Source organism: Cynocephalus volans, chromosome 8 (genome assembly GCF_027409185.1).
Source record: "Cynocephalus volans isolate mCynVol1 chromosome 8, mCynVol1.pri, whole genome shotgun sequence".
In the NCBI taxonomy this organism is placed as follows: domain Eukaryota; kingdom Metazoa; phylum Chordata; class Mammalia; order Dermoptera; family Cynocephalidae; genus Cynocephalus; species Cynocephalus volans.
Genome location: NC_084467.1, coordinates 8,031,043 through 8,045,278, shown reverse-complemented (window position 1 = coordinate 8,045,278; position 14,236 = coordinate 8,031,043). Strand labels below are relative to the sequence as shown.

Here is a 14,236-nt window from a genome sequence, read left to right as displayed (position 1 = left end):
CTTTAATTCAGTCTGCTCCAAAGTAATCTCCTTGGTTAGAGTGTGGTGCTGACAACACCAAGGTCCAGGGTTCAATCCTTGCACTGACCAGCCACCAACTAAAAAGAAATGTCATCTCCTCACAGAGGCCTTCCCTGAGCACATGATCTGAAGAGATGCCTCCTTCCCACCACTCTCTTTTATTGAGCTCTGCTTTCCTCTGTGATACTCACTATTTGGCATTAGAAACTTGTTTAATGAACGTCTCCTCACTGGGATGGAGTGTCACAGCGCAGGGCTTGCCCTGTGTGCTGCTGGATCCTCAGCATACAGACAATACACCAAGCACAGGACAGGAACTCTTGGATTTGTGAAAGAAATCATTACTTCTTGCCTGAGTGCTGCTTCTTCCTCCCATCTTCTGTTTTCCCCCAAACACTCAGGATAGGGGTCCCTGTTCATGCTCTGCTCATAATGGGAGTTGGTTAAATTAGGCTGATATGCAGAAATGTTCAAATCCCCAGCAGTCTCCCCAAAACAACAACACTATAGAATCATTAGTAGGTGTTGGGAAATAGAATAGTTTGGTCAGGGCCCTCGCCTTGGGTCCAGTTGGGCGTGGTTCAGCATCCTTTGAAAGCAAATTGTGTGTGTGTGTGTGTGTGTGTGTGTGTGTGTGTGTGTGTGTGTGTGTGTGTGTGTGTGTGTGTGTGTGTGTGTGTGTGTGTGTGGAGTTAGTGCACATGTGCGCCAATGTGTCTTTTTAGTTTTGTTGCTATTCTTGTGTTCTTGAAAGAGAGAGAAAGAGAAAGAGAAAGGGAGAGAGGAGAGAGGAGTTTTAGTGAAGCAGGTGGGCAGGCAGGCGTCGGCCTCAGGTGTCCGCCCCACGCAGCCATGCTTTCCAACCTATGGCTCCAAGGACCTTTTGGCCGGTTACCTAGCTCATAGACCTGTGGGGGTGGGAGGGGTCTGGTGACCCAGCCTGTGAATGGGCTTGAGGGGTCTGGGAGCTCCAGACCCAGCCCTAGCTCAACAATCAGCCCAGTCGGTGCAGGATTAGCGGCAGGTAAAAGAGTCCAACAACTAGTGTGGCCGAATAGCTTTACAACTGGTGTCATGAGTAGGATTCCAGGCCTTAGCCTAGCCAGACAGTAGGTTACACAAAGAGAGGCTTAGGAGGAAAAATAAAAAAGTTGTCCAGCTGAAATAGACACATACTTGGGAGGAAAGTACTTTCAAAGAAATAGCACCATATAAGCTTTCCTGGTTATATAAAAACCACTGTTTGGAATATCAGAAAGGAACTTGTAGGTTGTGGCATCATGACTTTTGTCTTTCAGACATATTATCTTTGCAAGTGAAGAAAAGAAATCTTTGTGTAATTACCCTTCAAAAGATGCAAGAATAATGCACAACAAGAGCCTTCTGATGCACTGGTTGTACCTTTATTATTTTTACCTCGTTCACTAATAGTTCCGTGATGCAAGGTTACCATACACAGTTAGATAATGTCTGCATTGCACATCTATGGCTATACAGCAAAAGAATCAGAATTAGTACAAATACGAGAACTATATTTACATTCTGTATACTCAAGCTCCAAACATCAGATTATATTTACAAAATAGAACATGAAAATGAAAATTCAAAATTAATAATGTACATTGTTGCTAATGTGCTCAACTCCTTCACTAGGGAGAGATCAGTTTGCAAAGTCTTGGTTCAAAAAGGCCACTTATGCTTCATGGGTTTTGTTGTAGTGTGTGAGGATGGTGACAAGAGACTTGAAATCTCAACAGACAAGTACTTTAGAGCCACAAATCTAAGACAATGCCTTAAACACGAGAGGCTGATGAATTCCTCAGGTGAACTGATGCCAGGATATGCAGCATAAAAAAAAATCAACCCAAAGACATGAAAAAAAAACACGCAACAGCCAGGGTTTGGCAAGAGACCAGCCTCAGCTCAGACTTTCCATGTGAACAGAGCTGTTTGGCTGTGGATTTTTAACATGAAGTTTGTATCAACTCTAAGTTCTTCCTTTAAATGACTGGAGGCTTTCTTGAGATTTTATGGGACTCAAATACTAATTTAATAAATGGCCTTTTGAACAACCGCAAATAATCTCTCAGCTGATATTTCAATTTGCTACAGAAGCATAACTTAATACATTCCTGCTACATACAGTCAGGGTCTGGCCCGCACACGAGTGAACTGTTGGCCGTGGGGGACAGCTGTAGTGCACACAAGTTAGAGTTCTAGTTTAAACACATTCAGCAAACCTTCTGAGAGCAGCAGCAGAATTAGTCTTTTCTTTTTAAGGAGCAGGTTAACCATCGCATTTTAAAAAGGGAACCAAAAGAAAAAATGAAGGTCCCACGTCAAACAAACAACCCCTGATACTGTCCAGGAGAACCCGAGTGGAACTCAGCACAAGGGAAAGGCAGAAAGAGTACCAACAGGAGCTACATGCTAGAGAATCCTTTCTCTTCCAGTCCAATGTGCAATTAATGACAGCTGTATAAATAAACATACACCTTACAAAATTATATATCCCTGTAAATTAGACAACAAGCAGTGGCAACAAAGTCTTTGCTTTGAAATATATGCCGTCTTGTTTTTAGATCCCAAAAGACCCTTCACAATGACTTAATTTATTCCTTAACCATCAGCAAGCTGAAAAATTCATTGAAAATATGAGTAGTTGTATAAGTTCTACATAGCTGAAGGGAAAAAAAAATTATCAAATAATAGTGGTTTCTTAGCTGGGAAAATTCACCTTCCCTCACCTTCTCCACCTTCTAACAAAGACTTGGAGGGAAGGTGTCTGCTGCCAGAGCAGCCCATGCCTGTGCTCCTGACTGTGCAGGGGGGCTGGCCAGCCTCGCACAGCCCCAGCCTAAGAGCTGACTGACTCCCAGGCAGGTGCAGAGAGACAGGGAGGGTCCGAGCACTGGTTTGGAGTTGGTTGTGAAGTTTGCTTTGGCAGGAAAAAGGAGGGTGGGGGAGTGAGGGGAGGAGAAGATAATCTTCTTAAAAGTTATAACTGGCATTCATTTCTTTTTAATCTGCGTAAGAGTTTTCTTTTGTGCCTTTTTTTTACTCATTTAACAAGTGCTTTAAGAAAAAAACAAAACAAAACAAAAAAACACCCTAAAAGGTGGTTTCTTTAAGGGCCAGGTTTCTTATGTTTTCTGCCATTATAGCTATAGCTAAAGCCTCATAAATAGTTTTTGCCATAAATCCTCTCTCAGAATTTCAAAGTACAGACAGCTCTGTCCAGAAAGGGAACATCAATCCTGAAACTGTTTCAACTCCAGTCTGAAGATCGGCCCCTAGAGAAAGAGGGGCCAACAGGTGTTCTCTGGGCCATCAGTCCCAGCAGAAGCTCCTCAGATGGTGGGAGCAGCATGCCCAAGTCCCTGACAGGACACAACCATCCTGCTTCCTCTGGCTTCCTAATGAGGCCTTTTTATCTGGGCATGCTATGAACGACAGTCCAGTTTGGCTTGTTCTAATGTCTGGCACTTCCAAAGCAAAGACTTTCCAAACCAGTTTTGTTTGAGTTAGAATAAAAAACAAAAGTCATTTCAGTGTATTACATAATTTCACTCTCACTCAGGCTTCCCACCTCCCCTGTCACAGGCATGGATCCTTCTGTCACACTTTAGAACAGCAGCAATATCAGTGATTTAATTTTTAAAATGACCTTCAAATTTCATCTTCATTTCCCTGAAATTAGAAATTCCAGTCTAGGAAGCTGTCTCTAAGCACCGACAGATCCTGCTGCATTTGAGTGTACACCAGAAGGGCATATTGTGTCCATTAGACAATGAAGAAACTTCTAATTATATTAGAAACCTCACATACTGCTTAGAAAACATTACAGTTTAGTGACCTATGCTTTCAGGAGAGGAAGAAAGTTAAAAAGAATCCACTATAGGGTTTTTATTGATCATTTTTCAGATAAGGACATAGTCTGTATTTTCTACCCTTCCTTTTATTAAGCTATCTGTGATTCACTCATCTGAGCGAAGCTGGGAGATCTGTTCTTCAGATGTGAGCCAAACCAGGAAGTCATTAAAAAGGGTCTGGGTGAAGCGTCTCCCTAGCAACTGTTCTGCAGAGCTGTGTGAGTCTGACCTTTGCTATGTGGAGTGGATAGTAATCCAGCTGCCCATCACCTAAGAGTCAGCAACCTCAAGGCCAAGAAGCTTCAGTCCTCACAAAGTGGGGGCGAACAGATACTTTCCTGAATGCCTGAGCAATGGTGAAACAGAGAGGTTTGAGCAAGAAAAGTAAAGGATAGTATAAAACAACCCCAAGTCAACTAGCAAAGCAATTGAAGTAACCTGGATACTTTCTTTTCCCCAATGTCATTCCTGTAAAATTTACTAGCAGCTGAAAGAAAGAGTTATCTTCTATGATGGTCTCTGGAAGCCAGATAACCCTAGTCTGTCAGAAAAGAGACTCAGTCAGCAGTGAGCTTCCTCCTTCCTCCTTGGGCAGTATTTCCACACCAGATGGAGAGGAGACAGTAGCAAAGGAGGACAGACAAGGCAGGATCCCAGCAACAAACCACTGGGGCCAGGGCTCAGGTGGATGTCCTTCTTTGCCCCCAAGTGTTTTTTGTTTTGTTTGGAGTGGTGTTAGAGGGTTGGTTTTTTTTTTTTTTTTTTTTTTTTGTCTTTTTTGTGACCGGCACTAAGCCAGTGAGTGCACCGGCCATTCCTATATAGGATCCGAACCCGCGGCGGGAGTGTCGCTGCGCTCCCAGCGCCGCACTCTCCCGAGTGCACCACGGGCTTGGCCCTAGAGGGTTGGTTTTAATCCTGGAACCCAGAGAGCAAAGCGTGCCATGTCTGCTTATTTATTAGTATGGGGAAACAAGCATCATTGAAAATGACCACTGGATTGAGAGGAAGACCTCCAAGTTTATACTTGAAACCTACATTTCTTTGATCAAAGGAAGCCACAATAATCACAAGGTCACTAATCAGTATTATCATAATTATAATGACCACAATAACCATCAGGTTTATCAACAGAAAGTAAAACACTCCCCCCTTGTGGGATACTTGTGTACGACATCACACTAATTCCAAACCGTACCAGCATTATCACTAATGCTAGGAACAGAATTGAAAGACACCTAGAGAAGAACCTCCCTCCCAACAGGGAAAAACAGTTCACAGGAATCCTGCTGTGAGGAACCATAAGCATCCTACTGACTGTTGCCTTCACGGCCACTGCCAAATGCTGTGATCCTCTGAAATCCAGTGGCAATATCTTTGGCTCTTCCCTTCTTAAAGGGTCATTGGCAGCCACCATCCCAGGCCTACTGAAAACTCGTCTTTCCCTCTCTTCCACTAAATGAAAATTCCATAACTGTGCTCTAAATAAGCCCTGATTTTGACTCACAGAATATAACTGTCCCATTTCTAAGCTCACCACAATCTTTTCCCTGAATGGAAATGCAGAGATTAGCCACTGCAAACAGAGACAGAAGAGAAAAAAAGGTAAGTTCTTTACTCTCACATTCTAAGGAGTCTAGACGTCTTTTCCCTTAGTCTCTAACCCACCCAAGAAAAATTAAAGTGATAGCACAAACAGAGAAAAGAAAAAAAAAAAGTATGATGTCTTGAAAAACGGAAAAAGGTATCCAAAGACAGCAGTACAGACATCAGCAGTGGTCATAATGGGGACCTATCACACAAAAGGAAGCCAAAATACACCAAAAAATAATTTGGAGATTCACTAGATCCCTTCAGGGTTTGGGAAGGGGTGGTATCTTTTTTTCTTTTGGTCAGCCACATGCTACTAACAAGATTCTCAGCATGGAAAAAAAGAAGAGTACAGAGCAATGGAGATGGGGAACAGGAGAGCTAGAAAAGGTGCAGGATGAGGAGAGAGAAGTAGTTAAGCCACAGGATTACATACAAGAGTAACCATCAAGAATCACAAAGAGAAATGAGAGGTAACACTTTATCTCTCGAAGGCGAGTGAGGGTGCTCAGCAGAGTCACTTAGTATTTCAGTTGGCTCGGGCATCTGCGGGAGAGTTTTGACCTGTGGGGACAGATGGGGGTGGGCAGGATTAGAAAACTGGATTCTTCTCACAGGTCTTTTTCCTCTGTGGTCCTCTCCTTGAAGTTCTTCCTATTTGGCACCATAGGCCCAAGGCTCTAGGCTCTCTAAACAAATGGCTAGGCTGCAGTCTTCCCCACTCTGGGGACTCAAGCCCCCCACAGGATCTGAGGCTGAATCACAGGGCTGAATGTTGGAAGACCGTTAAGGTTCTCACAATCTTCCCTTTCCTCCATCCCCTAGACCCCATCTGCAGACCTCTTGAGAACAAAAAGTTGGGCTGGCCAGTTAGCTCACTTGGGAGAGTATGGTGCAGTAACACCAAGGTCAAGGGTTTGGATACCCTTACCAGCCAGCCGCCAAAAAAGAGAAAAAGTCAAAGAAGGAGATTATTCAGTGCAAATGCAACCAGAGTCTCCTTAGAGGCTCATGACACAAGATGACCTCTTATGAGAAGCAGAGGCCACATTACCACCCTATGACCACACTTACACTTGTCTCCTTCTTTTCCTTTAAACCTATTTAGAAAAATACTTCCTTTCCTATTTATGCTGATATCCCTGGGGCCAAAAGCCAGGGAAATAAAGGAAACACAAGAACAGCTTCTTACCGTATTGTGCCAGCGAGGAGTGGGTTAAAGGCATATAACCAGTCATTCATGTCTTTGTCGTTGAGAGCCTGCAAAAGAACCCCACGGTGCTTTGTGCATACAGCAAAGGTGTTAGGTGTCTGGAAGAAACACAGGTAGAGAGAAAGTTACTACGGAGACTGAGCAATGCGGACCACCTTGCCATATTTACAGTGCACACAGCAGTTCACACTGAAAGTTCAAGGAGACCAGATACAGAAGAGAGATTCGAGGCCACACTACAGAGAGTTTGGAACTTGAAAGGAAAGGGCATGTGTGGCAACGAAAAGACAAAACAGGGCAGAACTTACCTTCACCATGGCCTGCTGGTCCTCACTGTACTCCACTTGTGCTGTGGACAGGTTAATAATTCCACGTTCGACTGGGTCTTTGTCGCTGTTATAGATAAAAACATAAGGGCGACGAACCACGACAAAATGTTTAGCCCAATTGCTGGCAAGTGGCTCCTTGAAATGCAGGTATCCTTTCTTAGAGACCACTGAGCTAAAAAAGACAGCACAAAAGAGAAGTTAGTTTCTCACAGAAAGAAAATAATCATGAGCTGAGTACTATCAAAATATGTCTCACCTAGGCCGAGTCCCCATATTCAACAAAACATGCTAATGATCTATTTGGCCTAGAATCTTATCTGTGAAAGTAATAGAGTTAAAAGGCAAAAAGTGCCACAACAACCCGCTATGCCAGGTGGGGATGTATTCTGAGATACAATTGGAGCACAAAACCGGCCCAGTTCTTTCACCCCAGATTCAATTTGCCTCAGACCATAATACAGACCTCATATAGAAGAGCTGGAAGCAAATTCTTCTTGCCGATTTGTCTTTTATATCTGGCATCCCTGGTCAATAAAGTACTCACCCTGGTCTAATTTCTTCAATATCTGGAACAAGATTGAGAAATTCATTTTTTCCTGCTCGGGCCAAATAGGGTGTTTCCACAGCAGGGACAATCTGAAATTGTTCAAATTCTGGGCAGGGACTAGAGGCCCGGGAATTGGCTTCTGGTGTCCTTTAAAAAAGAGAGGTTAGGAAGAAAGGGGTAACAAGAGTTTCAGTTAAGGTCAAGGCATATTGCATACAACCACCTCACCAGGAGGAACACAATGCCTCTCCCTGAACACCAGTTGCCAACATCATTTTCAGAGAGCTCAGCTGAGGAGACAAGCTAGTGTCAAAAAGTTAACTCTGGATTCAACTGGTGTCATCTTTCAAAAGCTACAGAAAGAAACTGATCACTGATGACCACCAAGTCACACTGTCTCTTCCTATTCTAAAGCTCTGTAAACACAACTGTCTGGAATATGAATACTATTCCTTTATATGTTTCTTTTAGTCCTGTAGCCACACCTAGGGCAGTAGTTCTCAAAGTGTGGCCCCCAACCAGCAGCATCCAATTCACCTGGGAAAGTGTTAGAAATTCAAATTCTTAGACTCCAACCCAGACCTACAGAATCAGTACCTCTGGGTGGGGTTCAGCCACCTGTTCCTTAACTAGCCTGCCAAGGGATGCTGATGTACACTAAAGTCGGAGATCCACAGACTCAGAGAATGGCAGAGAAATAAATAAATGGGAAGAACCTGGGTTTGTGAATGGCCATGAGGAGCAAAGCTACACCACCAACCTGGACCAGTCCTCAGGACTGTTCAGTAAGAAATAAATTGCTATGCTTTTTATTGTTAGGTATCTCTGTAGAGCAGCTTAGCCTAATTAATTGTACCTCACTGACTCTAAAAAGCCCATTTTTTCATACTTTACTATTTCTTAAATTGGGATGCATCTTATAATCGATGACATGGTGAATTTAGCTGACAGTGCTTTTTCTTTCTTAATGGCACGTAAAATAATCTCTTACTGACATCCTAAATTTAATAAAATTACCTGATTGTGTTATTTTCTCCAGCTACCTTCAACTGTGTCAGTGTTGGTACAGTAGATAGGTGATAAATAACCAGGTGGGTTTTTTTTTAATTTAAATTTTATTTCATTTTGAGCATTTACTCAAAGCAGAAGGTTTTGTTTATTTGTTTTTAAACTATTCTAATGTAGTCTCTAAATATGAGTACAACCAAGTGACTTTAGATAAGTGAGCATAATGAATGGAGAAGGGAAAGAATTTGAGGATATATCACAAAGAAGTGATTTTGATAATAAATCATAAAATCTAGGCTAAATTTCCTTGTTTTTCTTACTTATATGCTTTGTGGTGGCATCAAAATAAGATTTCCAAAGTAGTTTCTAAATATTTTCCCCAAGACAGGGCTTCCTATGTCTGATATGATTGGGAAATATGTAGGGGTAGAAAGAGAACCAAATGAGCAGAAAGAGATTATGAAGAAAAGTGATACTTACTTCTGATCCAAAGAGTTGCTCCTAGAGTCTACCAGAGAGGGGCAGGTGGAGGAGGGAGTGAGCGTAGCACTACTGAAACTGGACTCAGAGGGATCCCGTCCAATTGGAGAGATATCAGACAACTGGAAGAAAACAGATATAGCAAGTAAGATTCAGCTGGAAAAAAAGCTGCCTCTACAATAGGAAGCTTTCACAATCAGTGTTTCACTTTCATAAATATTCTGCTTCAGAAGGTTATTCAAGAAAACAAGCCAAGGGCCAGTTACTCTGTTGGTTAGAGAGCAGTGTTATAACACCAAGGTCAAGGGTTCAGATTTCCATACCAGCCAGCTGCCAAAAAAACCCCAAAAACACAAAACCAAAAAGAAGAAGAAAAAAAGCCAATATATACAATATTATTTGTCAATAAATAAATAAATTAATTAAATACAAATTAAAAAAGAAAGAAAGAATACAAGCCTACAAATATTTTAAAGCCTGAGTGCCACATTAGGAATCAAGACATTTACAAAAAGAGGCAAAGCCGGCTTTTCATATTGCTTTTTTATTGGCAGCTGGCCAGTAAGGGAATCCAAACCCTTGACCTTGATGTTGGCTTTTAATATTGCTACTGCTCTCCTGTATTATTATTTTCTCCCTCTTGCATTAATAGAACAATCTTATGTATATGTGCCAAGCACCAACCATGTGCCAGGCATTGTTCTTATAATACAGCAGAGACACTGCCCTTTTGGAACTTATATTTTAGGGGAGAAGAAAGACAATAAACTACTCAACAAACACTAAAAAATGTCAGTAGTAGTAATAACTACAGCAAAAAAAAAAAAAGAAAAAAAAAGCGGGGGATGGGTAGAAAGTTCTGTCAGCTTTCTATCAGGTGGTTAAGGAAGTCCACTGCAAGGAGGCAATATTTGAGCAGAAAAATAAAAGAGAGAAGGGAGCCAATGATGAGATTATCCGGAAGAAGGCTATTCCAGGCAAAGGCACAGTAAGTGTGCAAAGACCCCAAGGCAGGAATAAACTGGGAGTGTTTAAGAAACAGCAAAAAAAAGGTCAAGCTGACTAGAATAGTCAATGAACAGAAGTTCTCTGAAGTGTTCACCTCACTGTGTTGAAGGCAAAAAAACTTTATGCCGTCAAGGCTGTAGGACTTCCTTGTGCCTTGTCATACAACAACATAACATCTCCCTACAGAATACTCTTCTCTAAGGGATTCAGGGAAAAGCCAAAATGTTTCCCACCTGATAATCTCTCTAAGAGACACAGAGGAATACTTTTATCTTCAGAAGTCAGTGTTATGACTCTGAAAAATCAGAATAAATACCAGAGATATCATAAATCTTCAAATACAATGCTATGCCCATCTCAAGCCACCTAAAAGCAGCATAACCTAGGGACAGCAAATCTGGGCCGCTGTGGAGAAATCAGTCACCAACATGCTGGTTAAAAATCATGGCTTCAATGTGCTCACCTTACAGTCACTGATGCTGTTGTGCACCTGGTTGAATTCTCGGTTGAAAGTGTGGGTGAGAAGTTGCAGGCACTAGAGAAGAGAAAGAGAAGTGTAAGAAGCCCTGGATGTAAGGCAGGAGGGAAAATAACACGCCTAAACCCACAATGGAGCTCAGATGTTGCCTAAACAGCTCTAGAAATTAAGTATATAGCAAGGTAAGTTTAGTATATGTTTTTTTTTGTTTGTTTTTTTGTGACCAGTAAGGGGCTCGCACCCTTGGCTTGGTGTCGCCCACACTGCGTTCAGCCAGTGAGCACGCCGGCCACCCCTATATAGGATCTGAACCCGCGGCCTCGGCACTCCCAGCGCCGCACTCTCCCGAGTGAGCCACGGGTCCGGCCCAAGTTTAGTATATGTTTTAATAAAGATGATAAAATAGTGGATTAAAAAAAGTCATTCTCAGGGCTAGTCCGTGGCTCACTCGGGAGAGTGTGGTGCTGATAACACCAAGGCTGTGGGTTCGGATCCTATATAGGGATGGCTGGTTAGCTCACTGGCTGAGCGTGGTGCTGACAACACCACGTCAAGGGTTAAGATCACCTTACCGGTCATCTTTTAAAACAAACAAACAAACAAACAAAGTCATTCTCAAGACTACAAAAGGGAATTACTGCAAACACCATAGGTTAGAAGTGCTTAAGAATGCAAAAGCATCGCTTTAATTCTCAAGTCACTCTGGTCCTAAAAGACATGCAGACTTCTGGATAGACGTATTTTCCCAAATAAACTAGAAGACTATTTCATTATTAAAACAAAACAAACACAAAACCTCTCTCATTTTTATATTTCCTTTTCAGCCAGTTGCCCAGAATCTATACACCTGGGAGTCATCCTCAACAACTCCTCGTCTTACCCCACCATATCCAGTCAGATTCCCCCTCCTCTTCATCCCATATACCTCTGCCTTCATTAAAACACCTTTATCATTCCTCATCAGATTACTATAATAAAGAGTTCTCCCTTCCTCAGTCTATCTTTCACCACAAATTCATCCTCTTTATTGCCACCAAAGATATCTTTCTAAGACACAAATACCTGTTTAAATATTCCTGCATCACTATCAGGATCTACTCTACACTCTTTAGTGTAGCACACACGACCCTCCACTCCATCCCCTGTCTCTCTCCCACATGAATTCCGTAAGGCTGACGGTGCAGGACACCACTGGCTCCCTCCTGTGCCTCCTTCCAAGGCCTGTTTAACAAGTCCCCTTCTACAGAGACCTCTCCTCTCATTCACAAAGCATTGGAGACACATACCTCTATTATATGCTTGTCACCCATTAGTCTGAAAGCTTGTAAACGGTAGGAATTGAGTTTTATTTCTATTTTCACAGTGTCAGCACAGGCCTTGAAACAGAGGCCCTCAAAAAAAGGTGTTGAAAATGAGTAAACTGAGAGACCAGCTCACAAAGCCTCATGGTGAGACAATGCCCAGCAAAGCGGAAGAGAGTCACACCTTGGTCGCCAGCTCTTTCTCCCGATCTACCAGGCTTTCGATGTCTGCTGAGTCATAGCCACTGCTCTCACTGGGTGTGATGGCACTTTCAAAGGTGGTGGTTGAGATCTGAGATGAGATGCTGGTGGAGGTGCTGAGGGTCCCACTACTGAGGCTGGGGGACAACGAGTCACTCAGGGATTTAGGGATGCTGTCACCAAGTCTCTCACGTAGCAGCAGAAAGTGGCGGGTTTTCTCCACCTAAGAAGATCAACACTACTGCCTCAGCAAACACAAAGCTCATTAAGATGTTATTAACTATGCCTCTATTATGATAAAAAACTGAGAAGGCATGATCACATAGAGAAGGTGGGTGTAAGACTGATACTTTGAGAACCCTGCCCGAGAATTCTTGCATTTGAGAATCTCCTGCCCTTGGATACCTCATGCAGGAGCTCCAGCTTCTCCAACTCCCACTGGTGCTCAAGAATGAGGCTGTCTCCACGGGGCCGCCAGCCTGCTAAGTTCTCTTCACCCCGCACATATGCCACTGATGTATCCAAGACTTTTCTTCTCCTTCTCTGCATTCCTAAGACAAGAAGAAATAATCCTTTTTTTCAGAGAAAAATTCAATTCCAATTTTTGGTTAAAGTGAATCAGTAAAACTTATATATGGCAAACTAAGACAGTTTGGTCTCAAGATAAATGGGATTTAGTTTTTCAATAAAAATTCAAGCCTTTTCCCCAAAGAAACTCTCTGAGCTTCTTTTAAAAGTGAGTTTTACATTCTTTGATAATTAGGAAGACTACAATGCAATTTGGGAAAATGGTAAAGTTATTTTAAGTGAAAGTATAGAGAGATTAAATAGTCTATATACTGACTCCAAATACATAAAAATAGACCCATATAAAAAAAAAAGTGAGAAGGTACTATACACACACACACACACACACACACATATGAGTAGTTCAGTGGCCAGTAGATGACAGATGGCTTTAGCCTCCATCATTTCCCATTTACTTTTTAAAAATGTTATATTGGTTTTTTATATATGAAATACATGAATTTACGTTAATTTTTAAAATCCCTCAAGGAACTATCTGGACAGTATAAGTAGCTGCTATTGGGACTTGGGCTCATACTCAAAGTTTTCTTTATTTATCTAAATCTCACCTATGGGCCCTGACTTCTTTTCCATATATGTTCCCTAAAATGACTCTAACTCACATTAATTAAATGCTTCTAAAAAACTCTGACTTTTGTTCATGTTCCTGTTTACAAACATAGAAATTAAGTGCTGCTTAAGTCCACCCGGCTAGAGGAACAACAGCAGTCTAAAAAGACATTGGAAAGGACGTAGAACAAATGTGACCTAATAATTTGTCTTTCTAGGGCAGGAAATTCAAATTCTAGTTTGACAGCACCTGTTAAAGTTACACTGCCAAGTTATCTTTGGGTAAGAGGGAAATGGTTATGAAGTTTTCCAAACCAAATTCATTCTAATTCACTCAAATTTTTTACAATATTTCATAGCCTAGCAACATTTTGTTCTTTACAATTTTTATAACGTTACTGCTCATCATAAACCAAACAATGTTGCAACTCAGAAAAAGATAACTCCTATCACCACCACCACACATGGTAAAACACACACGGTTTCTTTTTGTTTGTTTCTAAAAGATTTTATATTTATCCTACACAGGTAGACTCTCCAATTTTTTTATGTAATATACTTGAAACATATGCAAAGATAACTATCAACTCCGTGATCCATAAGAGCTCACCTGGACTACCTGTGTCTGCCATTTTGCATAAGCTGAGTTCATAAATTCCAGTGACTCGATTGCTATTTGAAGAAAACAAAAGAAAACAATTGTTTAATTTCTAACAGCACAAAAACAGGAAAATCTCAATTCTCTTTACTTAAAATACTGTCTCCTCTGTCAAGACTGAAACCTATACTCAAATATAATTACAGACATTTCTTATTAGTCACTGTTCTGTTCCTATTCTGAACTTAAGTAGTATATCTTTTCCTAGAAGCAGCCTGTTTTCATCTCATTATTTTAAACACTGCAGCTTCAGTAAGATGGATAAAATAGAATAAACCAGAAAATTTATGATACAAATGGGAAAACTAAAAATCTGCTTTTTCTTACCAAAAGAGAGAAGAGATGCAGGAAAAAAAAGTCTGACTAGAATGAAATGATAAATTCTGGGGATTA

At 41.5% G+C, this 14,236-nt stretch overlaps 1 protein-coding gene across 14 annotated transcripts in view; it reads right to left on the bottom strand.

Annotated features, from left to right (window-relative positions):
• Positions 1-772: 772 nt before the first annotated feature.
• KIF1B (kinesin family member 1B) overlaps positions 773-14,236 on the bottom strand; it is a 133,954-nt gene continuing 120,490 nt past the window's right edge. For all 14 annotated transcript variants that reach the window (XM_063106852.1, XM_063106851.1, XM_063106854.1 and 11 more), the window contains 9 exons: positions 13,796-13,857; positions 12,454-12,599; positions 12,032-12,271; positions 10,532-10,603; positions 9,061-9,182; positions 7,570-7,719; positions 7,005-7,197; positions 6,676-6,794; positions 773-6,047 (listed from right to left, as the gene is read on the bottom strand). In XM_063106852.1, the coding sequence (XP_062962922.1) occupies positions 6,005-6,047; positions 6,676-6,794; positions 7,005-7,197; positions 7,570-7,719; positions 9,061-9,182; positions 10,532-10,603; positions 12,032-12,271; positions 12,454-12,599; positions 13,796-13,857 (1,147 nt within the window). In that variant the 3' untranslated portion in view covers positions 773-6,004. The remainder of the gene's footprint in view (positions 6,048-6,675; positions 6,795-7,004; positions 7,198-7,569; positions 7,720-9,060; positions 9,183-10,531; positions 10,604-12,031; positions 12,272-12,453; positions 12,600-13,795; positions 13,858-14,236) is intronic.